At 42.6% G+C, this 17,177-nt stretch overlaps 1 protein-coding gene across 1 annotated transcript in view; it reads left to right on the top strand.

Annotated features, from left to right (window-relative positions):
• The window catches only part of CDC5L (cell division cycle 5 like), a 31,036-nt gene extending 24,555 nt beyond the window's left edge, over positions 1-6,481 (top strand). Inside the window, exons 15-16 of the mRNA XM_005528771.3 lie at positions 4,702-4,914; positions 6,016-6,481. Of these exons, the coding sequence (XP_005528828.1) occupies positions 4,702-4,914; positions 6,016-6,120 (318 nt within the window). The 3' untranslated portion in view covers positions 6,121-6,481. The remainder of the gene's footprint in view (positions 1-4,701; positions 4,915-6,015) is intronic.
• The last annotated feature ends 10,696 nt before the right edge of the window (positions 6,482-17,177 follow it).

Here is a 17,177-nt window from a genome sequence, read left to right as displayed (position 1 = left end):
TTTTTAAACATGCCGTTGTTGAGTGCACCATAAGCTTGTAAAGGCAGATGACCCCAGCATGGCCAGAGGATTCTTTAGTGTGGGGGTCCTTGTTGTCCCTGGAGTGGTTGGAAATGCCTGGCCTGGAGCACAAGCTGCTGTCGAGCTGAGCGCCCAGACACTGCAGCTGAGCCAGCACAAGCCAAGCTCACAAACCTGCCATTCCAATTAAGTTAATCCATCTCCTGCCAGCAGAACTGAATTTGGGAGGGCCATGTGTGGGTCTGAGGTGAGGAAGGAAGTTACAGTAATGTTTAGAGTAGTCCTATGTATGTTCCAAGAGTACCCTGCTCAGCCGGCGTAGCTGAAGCTGGCAGAGGATTTCTCTGTGATGTTGTGATGATGTTGATTCTCCAAGGTCACAGAACAGGTTGGTTTACTTTGACTGTAGCTCTGCTCCGAACATGCAGCAGTTTTTCTTCCCTGTTTGTTTAATCCATCCAGCATGATTAGGAAGATCAATTAAAAGACAAGAGAGATTAATGCTGTTCAGGGATTACCAGAAGCTCTACATTAAAGGGAAGGAAAACAAACCAGTCAGTATGGCAAAAAAGCCCTTGGAACTGAGGAGGGGTGTCCTCAGTAGACCTGGTGAGATGAGAAGACTGAAAATGCAGTTTTTAAGGCACTTGAGCTCTTCCTTCCTCAGGGTCAGTTTTTCTTAAATCTTTCCCAGTGGATATTTGTTCTCATAAGGAGCCCTTCCTTGTCCTTCGTTGTCCTTAGTTAAACCGTACGACTAACCTCCTGTGGTAGTTTGACATTAATTGACATCTAGGGAAGGAAGTAAGAACTATCTAAAACTTCCTTCCCAAATTTAAGTCCCTCTTCCTTTCTCAGTAGCTGTAAGAACAGATGAATTTTTCACAATGAACTTTGTGATATTTAAAGCAGGGTGTTATGTCTTCTTTTTCTCTTTTTTTTCATTAGAGGGAAAACAAACCAAACAAACCCTGGTAATCCAGTCAGTCTCCCTTTTCTAGATCATGTTTTATAAACCTCTGGTTATGTCTGTTGCTTTTTTGGCTCTTTTGTCTGCTGCTTGTTTTGGTTTCTCTTCCTTGGTTCTCTAGTGCAGTACTGAAAACTGAACACCACTTTACAAGTCATGAAGGAAGGCTTTTACATCAGAGATTTGTGATGGGATGAGGCTCTCACACTTGCCTTAACATCATATATCATCTTACCCTGTGTCTGTACAAGCTGTTCTCATTTTGCTGTAACTGGTATAAAAGTCAGCAGAACCAAAGCTAGCCAAGGAACAGTACAAAATAAATAAGTGGAGAAATCTTTCAAATGTCTTTACTCTTTCTGTTAGGTTCAGGGGGAAATGGTAGTCAGATTTTACTCAAATCTATTTCTTTGCTTTAAGCAAATAATGTAGACTACTGTTTAAACACACCTCTTTATAACTGCTTGGAATTTTTAGCTTGGTATCTGAGCCTTAAAATTTTATGAAGCTTGAACTGAAATTATATGCAGTTGTTGGCACTAATGCAGCAGTCAGCAATTTTTAATAAATAGTATTTGTTACAAAAGCTGAGACCTCCTTTTGACCTTTTCGTAGTAGGTCCTAAAATTTTGTAGTTGAGAGGGAGGGGAAAAGGTGGTGAGTGTTCACATTTCTCCATAAGCAGAGAAGGAAGAAAGGGCTGTTATTTCTGGGTTTAGATACTTGGGAGGTTTTTTCCTTTCCTTTTTGGTTTTTTTTTTTTCTTTTCACAGCAGTAAGGCCTATGATAATCCAAGATGGACAAGAAACTGAGTAGAAAAGCAATATAGCAGCATATAACCTTAGGAGCTCTAGTAGTTAAGGGTCCAGTATCCAGACCAACTCAGAAATATTGAGTCCAATTCTCATTGTCTGAAAATTTCAAGTGTTCAAATAATCAGGGTCTAAACTGTAATAAGTATTAGACTTGAATTGGCGTTGTTAAAAGTTTTACATTTAAAAATACTCTATTATTTCAAACACCTTAAGACAGTAAACACTTAGGGTGGGTTTGATCTACCTGGTCTTGGATAACAGTGTCTGAACAGTTTGTGCTCCCATCACCATCAGTGAAGGTGTTTAACCTTTTCCCAAGGCCCTGGATAAGATGAGCCATGCCCTGGCATTGCCAGTTTCTCCCCTGATGACAGAAAGACCTTCTGTGACGAGCTCAGATGTTGGTGTCTAAAGCCAAACAAAGTGAATCCAAATTGAAGAGTATAAAAGTGGCAGACCAAGCCAGTACTGCCCCTGCTGCTGGTGATACTTGGAACATGGGGATAATTCAGGGCTTGTGACCACAGTGCCCTGATCCAGTCCCTTTTCTGTATGGTGGGGATAGTGCTGATAACTGTATTTATATCCTCAGGTACTCAGTGTTTAAAATTGTATTAGAAAATTAGGTTGTTGAGAGATCATAGAATCACAGAAAGGTTTGGCTTGAAGGGATGCTCAAGCTCAGCTTGTTCCAACTCTCTACCATGGGCAGGAACACCTTCCACCAGACCAGGTTACCCAAAGCTCCATCCAGCCTGGCCTTGGACACTTCCAGGGATGGGGCAGCCACATCTCTGGGCAACCTGTGCCAGGGCCTCACCACCCTCACAGTAAAGCTTAAGCTCTTTACTCAGGATGACAGAACAGTGAAACTTCTCTAAATGGTTTTATTTTTTAGCCTGCTCTGAAGAGCAACATTGTGATGGGAGTTTCATTTCACACCAGCCATACTCTTATGTTGTCTGTAATACTGGGAGCAGCATGGACAATTGATCTTTGTTACACTAGGCCTCTGTTGCAAACAACATTCTCTTGGCCTGTGCATCCATCTAGTCCATGATCTCTAAATGTCAGTGGTGATCAGCACACATTTTTCATGCAAGAAACAGTAATTGGAAAATAGTTCATTGACCGCACAGCTGTATTTGTTGTTGCAGTAATAGCATATTATTTACCAATGAAGACATTTAAAGCTTTCATACTTTTCCATCAGAGAGTATCCTCACAAATCCCTAATCTATTTATTTAATTTTCTCTAGATTTATATAAATATTGAAAAAGAGGCGCCTTTCTGTATGCTTAAAGCACCTTGGGCATAGCTTAAGTCTACATTGCAAACAGAGTTTGAAAAGCGTAGCAGTCTGCATCGCTCTCCCCAGGAGCAAACTAGACAGCTCAGAAAGTCAAATTCCTCTTTCACTCACCCATTAACAGTTTGCTCCCTTGACCATTCACTTTGTTTATCTCTGCACCACCAAGTAAAACTGTTCTAAATGAGTGAATAAATTGTTAAGGAGTAGGAGGGCACACTACAGAAACCTGCAGCTGTGTAACAGAGGGTACTTCAGTACGGTTGGAGGGCTGGAAGGCTGATGAAATGCACTTTGCAGCGGCTTGGTGTGTAAGACTGTGATGGCTGGCTGTAGCTGTCACTGTAAAAGACAGATCCCTCTTCAATAGTTCCTTCCCAAAAGAGTTCCGTTTCTTTAGTAATAAATGATATATTGGGTAACTGTAGCAATGAAAAGGTGCTGCATTTTGGTTGGTTATTGGTAATTTTTTTGTATATGAGAAAGCTCACCAGCAAAGTTTTGATTTCTAAAGAAACAAGGCAAGGATTGGTGACTCAGACATTGTAGTTCTGAATTATTTTTTAATACTTGAGAAACTTTTGTATTATATTTCATGTCCTGCACTAATATATCGTTAAGTGTGGCAAAAATCAAAATCTTAGAAGTTTGATTCCATTTTTCTTGAGAGCTTGGCATTCTTCATACAGTCCTTTCTCAAAAAAAGGATTTTATTTTGTTGTTCTGGTTTTTTTTTAAGAAAGTAGCATTAAAAAAGCCTCAACAAGGAACCTTATGTCTCTGCTCAAAGGTGTGAGTTGTTGCACCTCGCTTCAGCTGTGCTTAGTGGTGGAGGCCTGTGTTCTTTTGTGGTTTCATGGGATCATAGAATGGCCTGGGCTGGAAGGGACTGTAGAGGTCATCTCATTCTACCCCCTGCCATGGGCAGGGACACCTTCCACTGTCCCAGGTTGCTCCAAGCCCTGTCCAACCTAAACTTGGACACTTCCAGGGATGGGGCAGCCACAGCTTCTCTGAGCAACTTGTGCCAGGGCCTCACCACCCGCACAGGGAGCAATGTCTTCCAAATATTTAATGTAATCCAGTCTCCCATCTTTAGACCATTTGTGATTGGGATTCAGTGTTACAGATTTCTTTGATGCCTTCTTCCAGGTTTTAAATATTCTGATGGCTATTTCATTATTTTAGGGCTCATTTAATTTTACCCCAGGTGGAAAAATACACAAAGACTTCTGTTATCTTTGCTATTTGTAAATGATTTATACAACTTTTATAACATGTTAACACAAATATGTTCAATTATTGATGTTGTGTCCCAGTTGACAGAATTTTGTCATTTGTGTCACTTGTCTGTTTATGGATTTTGTCTGGATTACAATTTATGAGTGCATTATGTCTGTTATAAAGATTTTAATACAAAAGTCTAGGTTGTTGTAAAATGTGCAATATGATTATTTTAACAGAAATCAAAGAACTTGATCAACTCAACACAATTCCACAGATACATTTTTACTTTTTTTATTTTTTCCCTCTTGAATTTTGAGTTGTGGGTAACCAAAACAACTCTTGGGTTCCTTCTGGCAGATCAACAGAGGCCACATGACCACTGAAGCCAAGAGGGCTGCCAAGATGGAGAAGAAGCTGAAGATCCTTCTTGGTGGTTACCAGTCTCGGGCAATGGGGCTCATCAAGCAGCTGAATGATCTGTGGGACCAGATCGAGCAGGCCCACCTGGAGCTGCGGACCTTTGAGGAGCTGAAGAAACACGAAGATGCTGCGATCCCTCGGAGACTGGAGGTGAGATTCCAAAATCCAGGAGCTGAGGTCAGACACAGGCACCTCATGGAAAAGATGTTTTTCCAGTGCATGAGCTCTGAGCGTCACAGTCTGAGCTGGTATCAAATTTTTAATGTTCTCTTAAAATCTTGCTTTTGGCTGTTACCAGATTCATCTGCCTTTTACTTCAGTATCAAAGATTCTTTGATACATATATTAGAGGCTGGGACTAATCTGGCAGTGTGTTCTTTAACTTTGGGGGTTTTTTATTTCCTTGTGTGGTTTATTTTATAAGCCTTCTGCAATGCATATCAGCACAAGTTCCATCTCTCTCTCGATTTGGTTTTTCAGTTTTAATTACTATTAGAATTTCAAGTAAATCAAAAACTTGTTGAAAATCTCCTTCTTCCTTAAAAGTCAGTCTACCAATTGTATGCCTAAAATCACAGCCTTGGAGCCATTTTTCTTGGTTTAAGGATCTCCAGGATATTCTCCTTTTATTCAGCTAATGAGACAACCCTTAATCAAGACTCAGTCCTAAGTTTGAACCAGTGCCAGCCTTTCTTTCCAAGGAATAAATGTTCACCTGAGCACAATTTTTATTGTAATGTGGTTTTCCTCCAGAACAGAGGCTTCCATTGAGGCTTAGATATTCTCAACCACTTGCTATAAAAAAGATAAAATGCATCAGTGCTTAAAACTGATTTTGTGAAGATGATGTAGAAATACTGATAGATGTGTCTACAAACTCAGAAGTGGTTATTTAATTTAGTGAAAGACAACAGTTAAAACATATTAAATCACTTGATAGCTGCTAATAGCACCTGTTTTTAGTAAATGGCAAGGTTCCAATTTGAAATCTGTCTTTTTGAAGCATTTGATCTTAGCTGCTGTCAAAAACATGGTGAGCTACCAGACATTTGAAGTAAGATAACTGTGATTATTGATACTTTACGTCCACTGCTCTGTTTTGCATTTATATTTAATGTAAGTAATTTTAGCAATGTCCTGTCTCAATTCTGAGCTTTTCTTCTGAAGGAACTAAAATACAATCTTTGGTAATGATCTCCATGGGTGAGACTGGTGGAAAACTGACTGGTTGTTTAATGATGTTTTCCTTAGTGTCTGAAGGAAGATGTGCAGCGACAGCAGGAGAGAGAAAAGGAACTCCAGCAGAGATTTGCTGACTTCATGTTGGATAAAGAGACTTTTCAAGCAAAGTATTAAAGCACAAAATTCCATCTGTCACTGATGTAACATTTCTAAAGTGTGCAGATACTTCTCCAGCAGCTTTGGCCAGCAGTTGCATAAATCCAAGTGTAGTCTGCTGTTTCCATCTTGTCAAGTTTTGTTCCTTCAGTGGACTGTTCCAAATGCTCTAGGTATGAATAGCTCTGGCCAGTGTTAAAAATGGGATTGAAATGTCCAAAATGTTACTGAAGGAAAAGAAAAATCACTCTGGTATGATTTTAGCCATTTCTTCATTTGCTAGGGTTATCACGTTATTCCTCGTGTTTTACCAGTCTTAAGACCTGTAAGATACATGCAGAATAATGTCTTTTGAATAAACCTGGAATGTTAAAAAACAGTGAAGTAATAATGTCTGTATTTTAACTAAAATTGAATCTTCACATATCCCAGCCCTCCTTTGTGTTTCTGGTCTTCCCTTTGCTGCTGCATTTATTTTCCATGACTAATTTGTAATAGGAATTACCTGTGCAGGATAGCTGTTGTCCAGGTAATAAATACCATGTTCCCAACTCTTCTCTGTGCTTGTGAATATACACTCCCAGCTTTATCAGGTGCTCCAATGGTTATACTGGAATAATCTCCCCATCCTAGAACCATGGTAAGGATAAGTGTTATAGAGACATCCAAATAGAGCCATAGATCTCAGCAGAAAATATGCTGTTAAATTTTCTGGGTTAATTTTTATAAATCATCTGCTTTGTTACCCATGGTGTGGGATGGGAAAGAAGTTCTGTGTTTGCTCCTCTTCTCCTTTCACCCTATCTCAACAGGATTGTATTACTTTGTCCTGAAGGGAAAGGATGGAATTAGGGAAAGGCAGGAATGTGTATACACTTTGGGTCTTTTGAGCTGTGGCTTATGGAAAGGCACAGGGAAGAATGCAAAACTGTTATTAGCAGCACAAAATTCAGCAATTAAATACATCCAGTAACATACATCATGCAATTTTGCTTGGATATATTTGAAATTTAAATGGGGATTTTGCTGCCTGGAATTTTACCAGATTGCAGTGTCACTTTGCTTGGGCCTTGGAAATGTTACTGCAGAGCCCTAGGGTCAGGGTTGTGCCTGTGTAGCTCTGTCAATGCCATCCATGGAGATCAATCATTATCAGATTTTTCTGATAATTAATTAAAAATTCACGTTTTTTTAAATGTAGCCTGGGTGAGTCCTGTTGATCACTGACAGTAGGGTCAGTGAAGTAGGGACTCCTACACTGGAGTAGAGACACAGCCAACATTGGAATATCTTTCCCTTTACTCACCAGGACATCATTCTTCTGAAGTATTAATGCAATTATAGACTACATTCTTCTAGAAATGTGTTAAATATTTAACTAAGCCAGAACACATCTGGAATGAAGTATTAAGCATCAGTCTTGTAGCATATGGGGTATTTTAGCCTGGATGGTTATACCCAAAAGGAAAAATCATGGCATATCATGTCAGTTCTTGCGGTTGTGTGGTAGCTGGAGATATTAACAGAGAAACCCTTGTAGGTTTGCTAATACCACAACTACAATTGTTTCCTTTCTTTTTAGGGCTGCAGCAGAGCCTCTTTGATGTGCCTTGTATTTTTGACAGCTTTGGAGCTAGACAGGTACTCAAACACTGCCTTAAATTGTTTAAAAGACAAATTCAGAAGGACTGATCAGTCACAAAAGTCTTTCCTTTCTTGAAATGCATGCAATTAACCACTTATTAATTGCAGCAAGCACAAGGTGGTTCTATTTGAGAAGTACCTGCAGGAGGTTTGCTCAATGTTTTTGCAGTAGTTTGTTCACACAACACTTAAGCAAGTTCACATTTTTCCCTGTCTTTAGTCAGAGTTTTTGTCCTGAAGTTTCTATCTCATTAATGAAAGAAAACTAGGAAAGAGACTTTATTTACTTAGAGCTTGGCTGTGCCCTGCTTTAGTTTTTTACGTGCCCTCAGCTGCCTGCTCTAGGGCAGCCATGTATAGATCTGCTGAAATTAACCCACAAATTTCACACAGGGTGCTCTGCATGTTTGTTGGTTCCAGGATGGTGTGAATGGAGCAGCAGAGCCTGGCTAAAACATCCTGAGATAATTCAGGTGTGGGATCTTAAACTGGAGTGCTTAGGAAATCTGTCCAAACAAATTTGGATGCTGGTAGATATCAGTGCTTCCAGCTGCAGGTGATGATGGAGCTTGGGCTTGTCAGATCTATTTCTTGGGCTTAGGCCCAGTTTATGTCCTGGACAGCACTCCCTGAATCTTTCTAAATGTCTTTGTAGCTAAATGCAGATGTTTGGTGGACACAACAGCGACCAGCACACCTTGACAGCAAATTTTTATTTTAAAATTCTGAAGCCGACTAATTTGATCTGTCTTTCCAAGAACAATAATAAGTATAACCATAAACAATGCAAACCCATGAACACTTCACTACAGTGGGGAAACTAATCTCACTGACAGAGGTGGGGTGGGGGTTGTGCTGTGTGTGTTAACAATTATTTTGAGAATTATTTAACATTCTCCCCAAGAAATTCCTCCATTTCCATTTAGCATGCCAAGATATATCTGCAAGCCCTTAAATAATTTCAGCTGATGATTTTCCTCCCTTCCTGGAATCCGACTTGGAATTTACATATTGGATCAATCCCATAGCTGGAGCCTGCTTCAAAGTCCGTGGAGTTGATAAGGCTGTCATTTACTTCAATTGAGTTGGATTCAGGTACCTGGGAAAGCCAAGGGAACTAAATTATAACAGCTGGGTGTCTCATCCATACCCAGCAGATAACAGAGATCATGAGCTCGAGGTAAGGGGGGGGCTGCGAAGGCACAGGAGGTTCCCTGTGAGAAATCCAGCAGAGCTGAAGCCAGCTCTTGCAAACATGGCAAATCTCCAGAGAAATAAGCACTGTGTAACACTGTAATTAGTCACAGCAGCCAGCAGTGGCCAAGACACACCAGAGTTCTCTGGCTGCCTTAAAAAGACACTTCCAGCGCCAACAGGAGCATCTTGTCTTTGCCTGTTGCTCCTTGTTTGCCTTTTGCACCCTTGTTTGCTGGGACAAGCATTGGGCCAGCACATTTGGGTTAAAATATGTTAATCCAGTTTGATTGTCCAATCCGCTTTACAGAGCAAACACGAGTTGGGCCACATTTCCAGGTAGGAAGTGTAAGTGAAGCTGGAAGTGGGACAGAATGGTGTCCAAAGAGGGGCAATGGAGCTGGGGAAGGGCCTGGAGCACAAGGAGGGAGCTGAGGGGGTTCAGCCTGGAGAAAAGGAGGCTCAGGGGGAACCTTCTGGCTCTGCACAATTCCCTGACAGGAGGGGACAGCAGGGTGAGGGTCAGGCTCTTCTCCCTGGTAACCAGTGCTAGGGCAAGAGGAAATAACCTCAGATTACACCAGGGAGGGCTACATTGGATACTGGAAAAAAATTCTTCATTGAAAGGGTGATCAGGCATTGGAACAGGCTGTACAGGGAAGTGGTGCAGCCACTACCCCTGGAAGTGTTGAAAAACCATGGAGATGTGGTGCATAGAAACATGGTTTAGTGTTGGGCTTGGCAGTGCTGGGTTAATGTTTGGACTTGATGATCTTAGAGGTCTCTTCTGACCTTAATGATTCTGTGACTGCTTCTGTCAGAGGATGTCCCACTACATTGTCTGCCTAAAGTGAGTGTGAAATATTGGGCTGCAGTGCTTCAGGGCCAGTAGCTGACATGAGGTAACTACCCACAATTGGGTCCTCTGACAGACTCAGCTGGATCTGTGCCCCTGATGAAAACGCTGGAAATTCATTGTTTTTTGTCATCATGGCCTGAACATAGATTTCTAAATAAAATGCATCAAAACCCGTGTTTGAACTTTTGGCTGCAGACTTGCTAACAGTATCATAAACCAGTGTGTGAACTTTGGCTTGCCTTCAGTATCCTCGGTCAGTGATGTTGCTGGAGAAGAGAGATTATAGTGGTCTGGACTTAATCTGTCTCACATTCATCTCTGGAATCCAGCTTGCAGTTATCTTCCATAATGTGGGTTCAAAGCAACACCTGTCTCCCAAGCAGGATTTAAAAGTGGAGTATCAAATAGCATTTCCCCCATTTTCCTAGCTGAGTGAAAAGCACCTTGAAAAATAGCCAGATACTCATCTCAAGGCGAAGTGTCCCTGTAACTAATTCCAGACTTGTGTGCTCTGCCTTTCCAGGGCTCCAGTTTCTACCTTTCCTCACCAACAAAAAATACCTGGTTCTGCTGATCTTGAAGACTTGCACTGACATTAGGAGTGAGATCAGACCCTGAAAAAGACTTCAAAAGGCACATTTGACACATATCTAAGCCAGTGCAGCCCTGTATCTCCACTAAGTATGAGCAATTGTCTCACCCTTTGAAAGTTCCACACTAAGCGCTTTTGAGACTAATAATTTTGAAGCAAAAGGGAATAGCTGTGGATAAAAAAAGAGCAGCTTCACTTTTTTGGTTCAGTGCAGGCCATTAGGTGAGTCGTCTCCCCTCCAGCAAGCCTCATTAGCTTTTTATGTATTTAAATGAGGTGGCTTTAACCAATTCCTGCTGCCTCAGGCATGACTGTGATGCACACAGTAGGTGAAAAGGTAAAGAAGTGGGCATGAGCAGTGTTTTACAGCATCACTTCTGCTGCTGGTGTGATTACTCATAGCGGGTTTGATTGTTTGCCAGTTGTTGGGGGTGTTGTCTGGGTTTATTGTAATTTATTGAGAGATGCCTTAGTGTCAGGGTTAGAAAACTCTTGCTCTCAACTCAAAGGTTTTTCACAGATGAGATTAGACTGAATCTGCCTCATTTGATGATTTTCAGTTTCCAAGTCACAATTGTGGTGCTGATGTGTTTGGATTCCTCAAGGATTCCTCAAAGGAAATGCAAGTACATCTTTTAGGATCATTTATGTGCATTGAAAGCATTTACTAATTGCGACATAAGGAAACACAGACTATTTTATTATTTATTCACTTCATACATCACATCTTTTGCCAAGTACATGCTACTAGTAAATGCCTCACAGGGTCAGACAGATGTGTGTGTTAGGTTCCCCTCTTCTGCTCCCTCTCCCTCTCCCCTCCCAGGACAGAAATGTGGGGTCTATTTTGTATCATTTTCAGGCCAGTGGCATTTTTAAGTGTGTTATTCGGCTTAGGTGAGACTGTGGCCCCAGTGAATTCGATGGGAGATTTGGCTTCAGCTTCAATGGAGCTGAGATTTCCTTTCCTTTCCTCTCCTCTCCTGTCTGTATTTGATGAGCCTTTGTGTCAGGAGAAGAAAGAGATCATCTTTTGAAAAATAGTCATGAATGCTTAATAAAGCTGAATGAGCCAGCCAGGATTACGTTTTTAGCTCTATAGCCAGCAAAATCTATTCCAGAACTAATTCTGATTAAAAGAATCCACTGGTTGAACCTCAGACACAAAGGCACCCCTGGAGTAATTCAGCTGTATGATATATTTATTTTTTTAAAAACCTAATTATTGCATTGATCTTTGTAATATCTGGCTCTTGTGTAAAACATTGATTTCAAAGCTGTCTCTCTCTTATCTATAATTGTTTGTGAATTATCTTAGGGCTTGGGCAGGACCATCGCTGTAACTGGGTCTTAAAAAAAGAGTGAGTTTACTGACCACATTAATTAAGCTCCATGGCAGACCATAAAATAACTATAAATAAAAGTGAAATTATTCCTTAGATTGTGTTCCCCCATCTTTTTTTCTTAATTCTGACTCAACCAAATCAATCTCTAGCACAGAACAGTCTTATCCCTTCTTGATCTATGCTCCTGCTGTGCTCTTCCAAGGGTCTGGGAAGAAGTAGGGTCTTTCATTAGAAAGGTGGAGAACACAGATAATTACAGATATTTCATTTACCCTGAACTCTAAAATTCACCATCCTGTTCCAGCTGGTTTATTCAAAGATATTCTCCCTTCAAAATGCTGCTTCTACATCCTTAGCTCATCCTGACTCCAACAGTGACCTTGAGGGTTTTTGTTCCCCATTTTGCTGGTGCTTTATTTGAAAAGAGACAGTGCTGCTCATCTTGTTTCAAGTTTAGAGGAAAACAAGACAAAGCCAGACACAGCAGTTTGGTGGGAACACCCATGAGGTGTTTTCACCCCACACAATAAATGGTTGGTCATTGCTTTAGAGGGCCCTGAACAGTTTCTCTCCCCATTGTAGCAGATGTTTAGTCACACAACTGTGTCATTTTGCTGTGACAAAGTACCTTTTTGGGGGAGATGCCAAATCTTCCTCCATGTACTGGATTGGAAGGTCTGCACCTTTGGTCACACTTTTGACAGTCCCAGAGATCATACCTCCAGCATCACTGTGTTACCTGGAAAGCACCCAAAGGCAGAATTTTTTGTCTCTGTCTTCCTGCCTGGTCCCTAGAGAGGAAGATGAGAGTGTCTGGCCACTTTCTACCTCATGGAAGGATTATACATAGGGAAAAATTTGTATTTTATGTATTTCATGTTTGCTGTAGCACATCCTGTGGATTTGCTAGAATCATAGAATCATTAAGGTTGGAGAAAACCTCTAAGATCATCAAGTCCAACCATCAACCCAGCACCACAATCACGTTCACCACTAAACCATGTCCCACAGCACCACTTCCACACAATTTTTGAACACTTTCAGAGATGGTGACTGCACTACTTCCCTAGGCAGCCTGCTCCAGTGTTTGAACAGCCTTTCTATGAAGAAATTTTTCCAAATGTCTAATCTAAACCTCCTGTGGTGCAAATTGAGGCCATTTCATTCTGTCATTCTTAATAATGACAGTGTTACCAAAGTCCAGGGATAAAAAAAAGGGGTCCTTGAACCTACAATCAATATAAAACATCCCACCTAAACCTAAATCACATTAAGCTGGGGGTGAACTTAATCATGTGGGTGAGGATAGAACAGTGAATTTGATTTCCTAGCAGGTCCTGTAATATGTTGTTAGCAGCAAAACAACCCCTCCAGCTCTGCATTTAACTTCCTTTCATTGCAGATGCCTTCTGGTTAACAGCAAAGATCTGATTTAATTTTACAGTTACCCAGTGACCACAGGACGGGGATTGTGCATCACCAGAGAATGCACAAACGTCTGCCTGCCTCCCCTTATTCCAGCATGAGCGAGGCATGGCAGGAGCACAGCCAAGCCCATGTGGCTGTGACTGTAATTGAAAAAACTGCTGAATCAGCCAGAAGGACAAGGGTTCACAGAGGAGCTTGGGCCAAACAGACACATGTCCTTGGAAGCACCAAGCAAAAAGTGACCACAAATAGTGGTGATGCCAGGAGAGGTTGAGACGTCAGCTGGGTGGGAGGCACCTTCCTGTGAAGACAGTGTTTTACATCTTCCTCAGGAGAGGAAGAGGAGGGGCAGGCACTGATCTCCTCACTGGTGACCAGTGACAGGACCCTAGGGAATGGCCTGAAGTCATGCCAGGGAAGGTTTAGGTTGGATATTAGGAGAAGGATCCTCACTCAGAGGGTGGCTGGGAACTGAGCATGGTCCCCAGAGAAATGGTCCCAGCACCAAACCTGACAGAACTCAAGGAGCATTTGGACAATGCTTTCAGGCACAGGGTGGGCTCCAAACCCAGACTCAGGCAACTGCTTCAGAAGGCAGTCAGCAGCACAGAACAGCTTTCCTCCACCCATCCCCTTGGTGTGGGGATCAGGAGCCCGGGAACAGCTGCACAGCGGCTGAGAGCCTGTCACAGCACACAGCTGGAAGCAGTTTTCCTGCAGAGACTGAGCACAGCTTCCAAGCCCCAGGGTGGAAGGAGGATACTGCAGGGAAGCAGGGCAAGGCAGAGGAAGGGAGGGAGACGAGAAGCTGTAATGAAGTGCACACATGTGCATGTGTGAAGGAATGACCTGACACTCAAGACGTGTGCCAGCAAAATTAAAAAAAAAAAGAAGTGAGTTCCGATACCTCTGCTCATGTCACACATGCAGGGCTGACCTCAGATGCCTTCTGTCTGGCATCACCACACTCCCAGAGATGATGGGACTCAGGTGACGTGTTTGGTCTTTGGCTACCTCTGGCTCAAGCTCCTCAACAGAGAACTTGGCCCAGTAAAAAACAAGGGAAGGGACAGGCACAGCTGGAAGACAATCATCATCATCATAACTGTCTGCTGCTGAGCAGTGCCTGGATCAGGAGCTGCCCAATTTTGCACTGTAGCAACAAGGCACTCAACTCCTCTTCACCCCATCCTAGGCCAGACAGACAGGAGCGATTCAAGGAGGAGGCTGGGAGACTTCAGTCAGATTTGTCTTTGTTTGTTATGTATCCAGTCATTGTTAAATGAAAAATATCTGAGCAGTCCTCGGGCCTGGGTGTGGAGTCCAGAGCTGGTCCCTGCTTGCTGGCTGTCCCTCTGAGGTCACAGGGAGCTCCTTGCAGGGCATGGCACAGCTGAGGTCACTTGGTCTGTTCAGCCCTGGGAAGAGGAGACTGAGAGGAGACCTCATTGCAATTACAACTTCCTCATGAGGAGAAGAGGGGCAGGCACTGAGAACTTCTCTGTGGTGATCATATACCCCGAGGGAATGGCCTGAAGCCAAGTTAGATTGGTTTAGATTGGACATTAGGAAAAGGTTCTTCATCCAGAGGGTGGCTGGGCACTGAGCAGGCTCCCCAGGGCAGTGGTCACAGCACAACACCTGACAGAGTTCAAGGAGCATTTGGACAATGCTCTCAGGCACAGGGTGGGATTAGGTTTTTCCTGTGCAGGGACAAAAGCTGGACTTAATGATCCTTGTGGGCCCCTTTGAATTCAGGATATTCTATAATTGTATGATTCTGTGATTCTACAATTCTATGATCTGTGCCAGTAAACTAAACCACACCTATCCCTGTCTCTTGCATGGATTATGTCCATGACCTTATTAAACTGGTTTTCCCAGGATGATAACTATGTCAGAAATGTTCCCTGCCCCCTGCTAACATCTGAGGAAAGCCTTGGAATCCCTGCTGCAAAGGGAGCACACAACACAGACCCTGGGTCCAGCACAGTGGTGACACATGTATTTCATGTTTATGTATTTCATGCTTATTATAGCATATCCTGTGGATTTTTATGGAATCACAGACTCATCAAGGTTGGAAAACACCTCTAAGATCATCAAGTCCAACCATCAACCCAGGACCACAATCATGTTCACCATTAAACCATGTCCCACAGCGCCACTTCCACACAATTTCTGAACACTTCCAGGGATAGTGGCTACAACACTGGCCTGGGCAGCCTGTTCCAGTGTCTGACCACCCTTTTTATGAAGAAATTTTTCCAAATGTCTAATCTAAACCTCCTGTGGTGCAACTTGAGGCCATTTCCTCTTGTCCTGTCCTTGTTCCCTGTGAGCAGAGTCCAACCCCACCTGGCTCCACTCTCCTGTCAGGGAGTTGTAGAGGATGAGAAGGTCCCCCCTGAGCCTCCTTTTCTCCAGGCTGAGCCCCTTTCCTCAGCTGCTTTCCTGAGCTCCCTCAGCTGCTCCTCATCAGAGCTGTGCTCCAGACCCTTTCCCAGCTCCATTCCCTTCTCTGGACATGCTCCAGCCCTTCAGTGTCTTTCTTGCCATGAGGGACCCAAAACTGGACCCAGGATTCGAGGTGTGGCCTCACTCCACAGCCTGCAGCAGGGCACCTCCCCTGAGCCAGGTCTGCATGTCCCTAAAGGCAGCTCCAGGCACTGGCTTCCCCAGCTGTGCAAACACCACAGAGGGACTAAAAATAGCATCAGGTCATTTCTCAAAATCACATCTCTTCTTCTATGCTGAGGCTAGAAAATGGCAAATGGGATGCAGGATTTGGCTCCACAGTATTCACTGTTGTCATGACTCATGAGTTATTTTTATCTTTTCTGTAAGAGAGCAAATGGCTGCAGTAATTAATCTCTTGTCTGTTCTGACAATGGCCTGGCCAAAACACATGATGTTTTTGCAGACAGTGTAAGAAGAGAAGCACAAAAACATCATGTGTGTGCGTTAGCATTTTAAATGTTTTCCTTAGATTTGCTTCTTTACATGCTTTAAAATATGCTTATGTGCTTCATTCAATGTATTAAATAAAATTAAAAGGGGCAACAAGTGCTGTTGCACAGGTTAGCTGCACAGATATAAATCTCTGTTTTGAAGCTCAACCACATGTGAAACAAGATCTAATCAAATCATGGCAATGGCAAAATTAATTTGAGCCTTTTCAAGGGGATCCAATCCCAGTGGAGGATTTAACTCTGCCAAGCTCCTTCCAACTTTATTGGATGATAATTATTTCTGTAGAAAGAAATGTTGCAATCAAACACTCCCCAGCAGTACTTTTTTTTTTCTGCAGAGCTGGTTGAGCAATTAAAAGATTTATTAGTGGAGAATGTATTAACAAGGAATTTGTGGAGAAACAACCAAAAAACCGGCAAGTGGAATTTCCACAAAATCTCTCCAGGGTGTGAGTTTGCCAGGCACACAATTTGCAGATGCCCAGAGCTCCCTGTGGAGTAACAATCATACCCCAAACTGTAAACAAGTACTTTTGCCATCCAGAATGCCTAAGGGGGAATACCAGTTTACAGTGTCACAGTATCACCAGTATCACAGAATCACAGAATGGTTTCAGCTGGAAGGGACCTTAGAGATATCTCATTCCAACCTCTGCCATGGGCAGGGACACCTTCCACTACCCCAGGTTGCTCCAAGCCCCGTCCAACCTGGCCTTGAACAATCCAAATCTACAGATGCCAATTCATCTGTGAGCCCAAAGGGGCAAATACTTCAGCTTCTGAGTTCAGGGTGCCCCTAATTGTTGGCTGAACTAAAAACCTACTCATCCCAGCGTAAATTATGGTTTCTTGTCCCTTCCAATGAAGCTACACATTCTCATGGTCAAGAGGATATGAGCCAGACAAGCCTTACACAGACTTATGCAAACACATACTAAAATAAGAAATACCTATTTTCCATACCCATTACTCACTATTCATGTATTACCTGAACAGTCTTACCATCCTTCTATTCAATAGAGTTTTCCTTGCCGTGACCC

Source organism: Pseudopodoces humilis, chromosome 3 (assembly GCF_049639895.1).
Source record: "Pseudopodoces humilis isolate 2021_Gansu_Grassland_sample_001 chromosome 3, ASM4963989v1, whole genome shotgun sequence".
Classification (NCBI taxonomy): Eukaryota; Metazoa; Chordata; class Aves; order Passeriformes; family Paridae; genus Pseudopodoces; species Pseudopodoces humilis.
The sequence above is the reverse complement of the archived record's forward strand: the minus strand, read 5'-3'. Positions and strand labels throughout refer to the sequence as shown.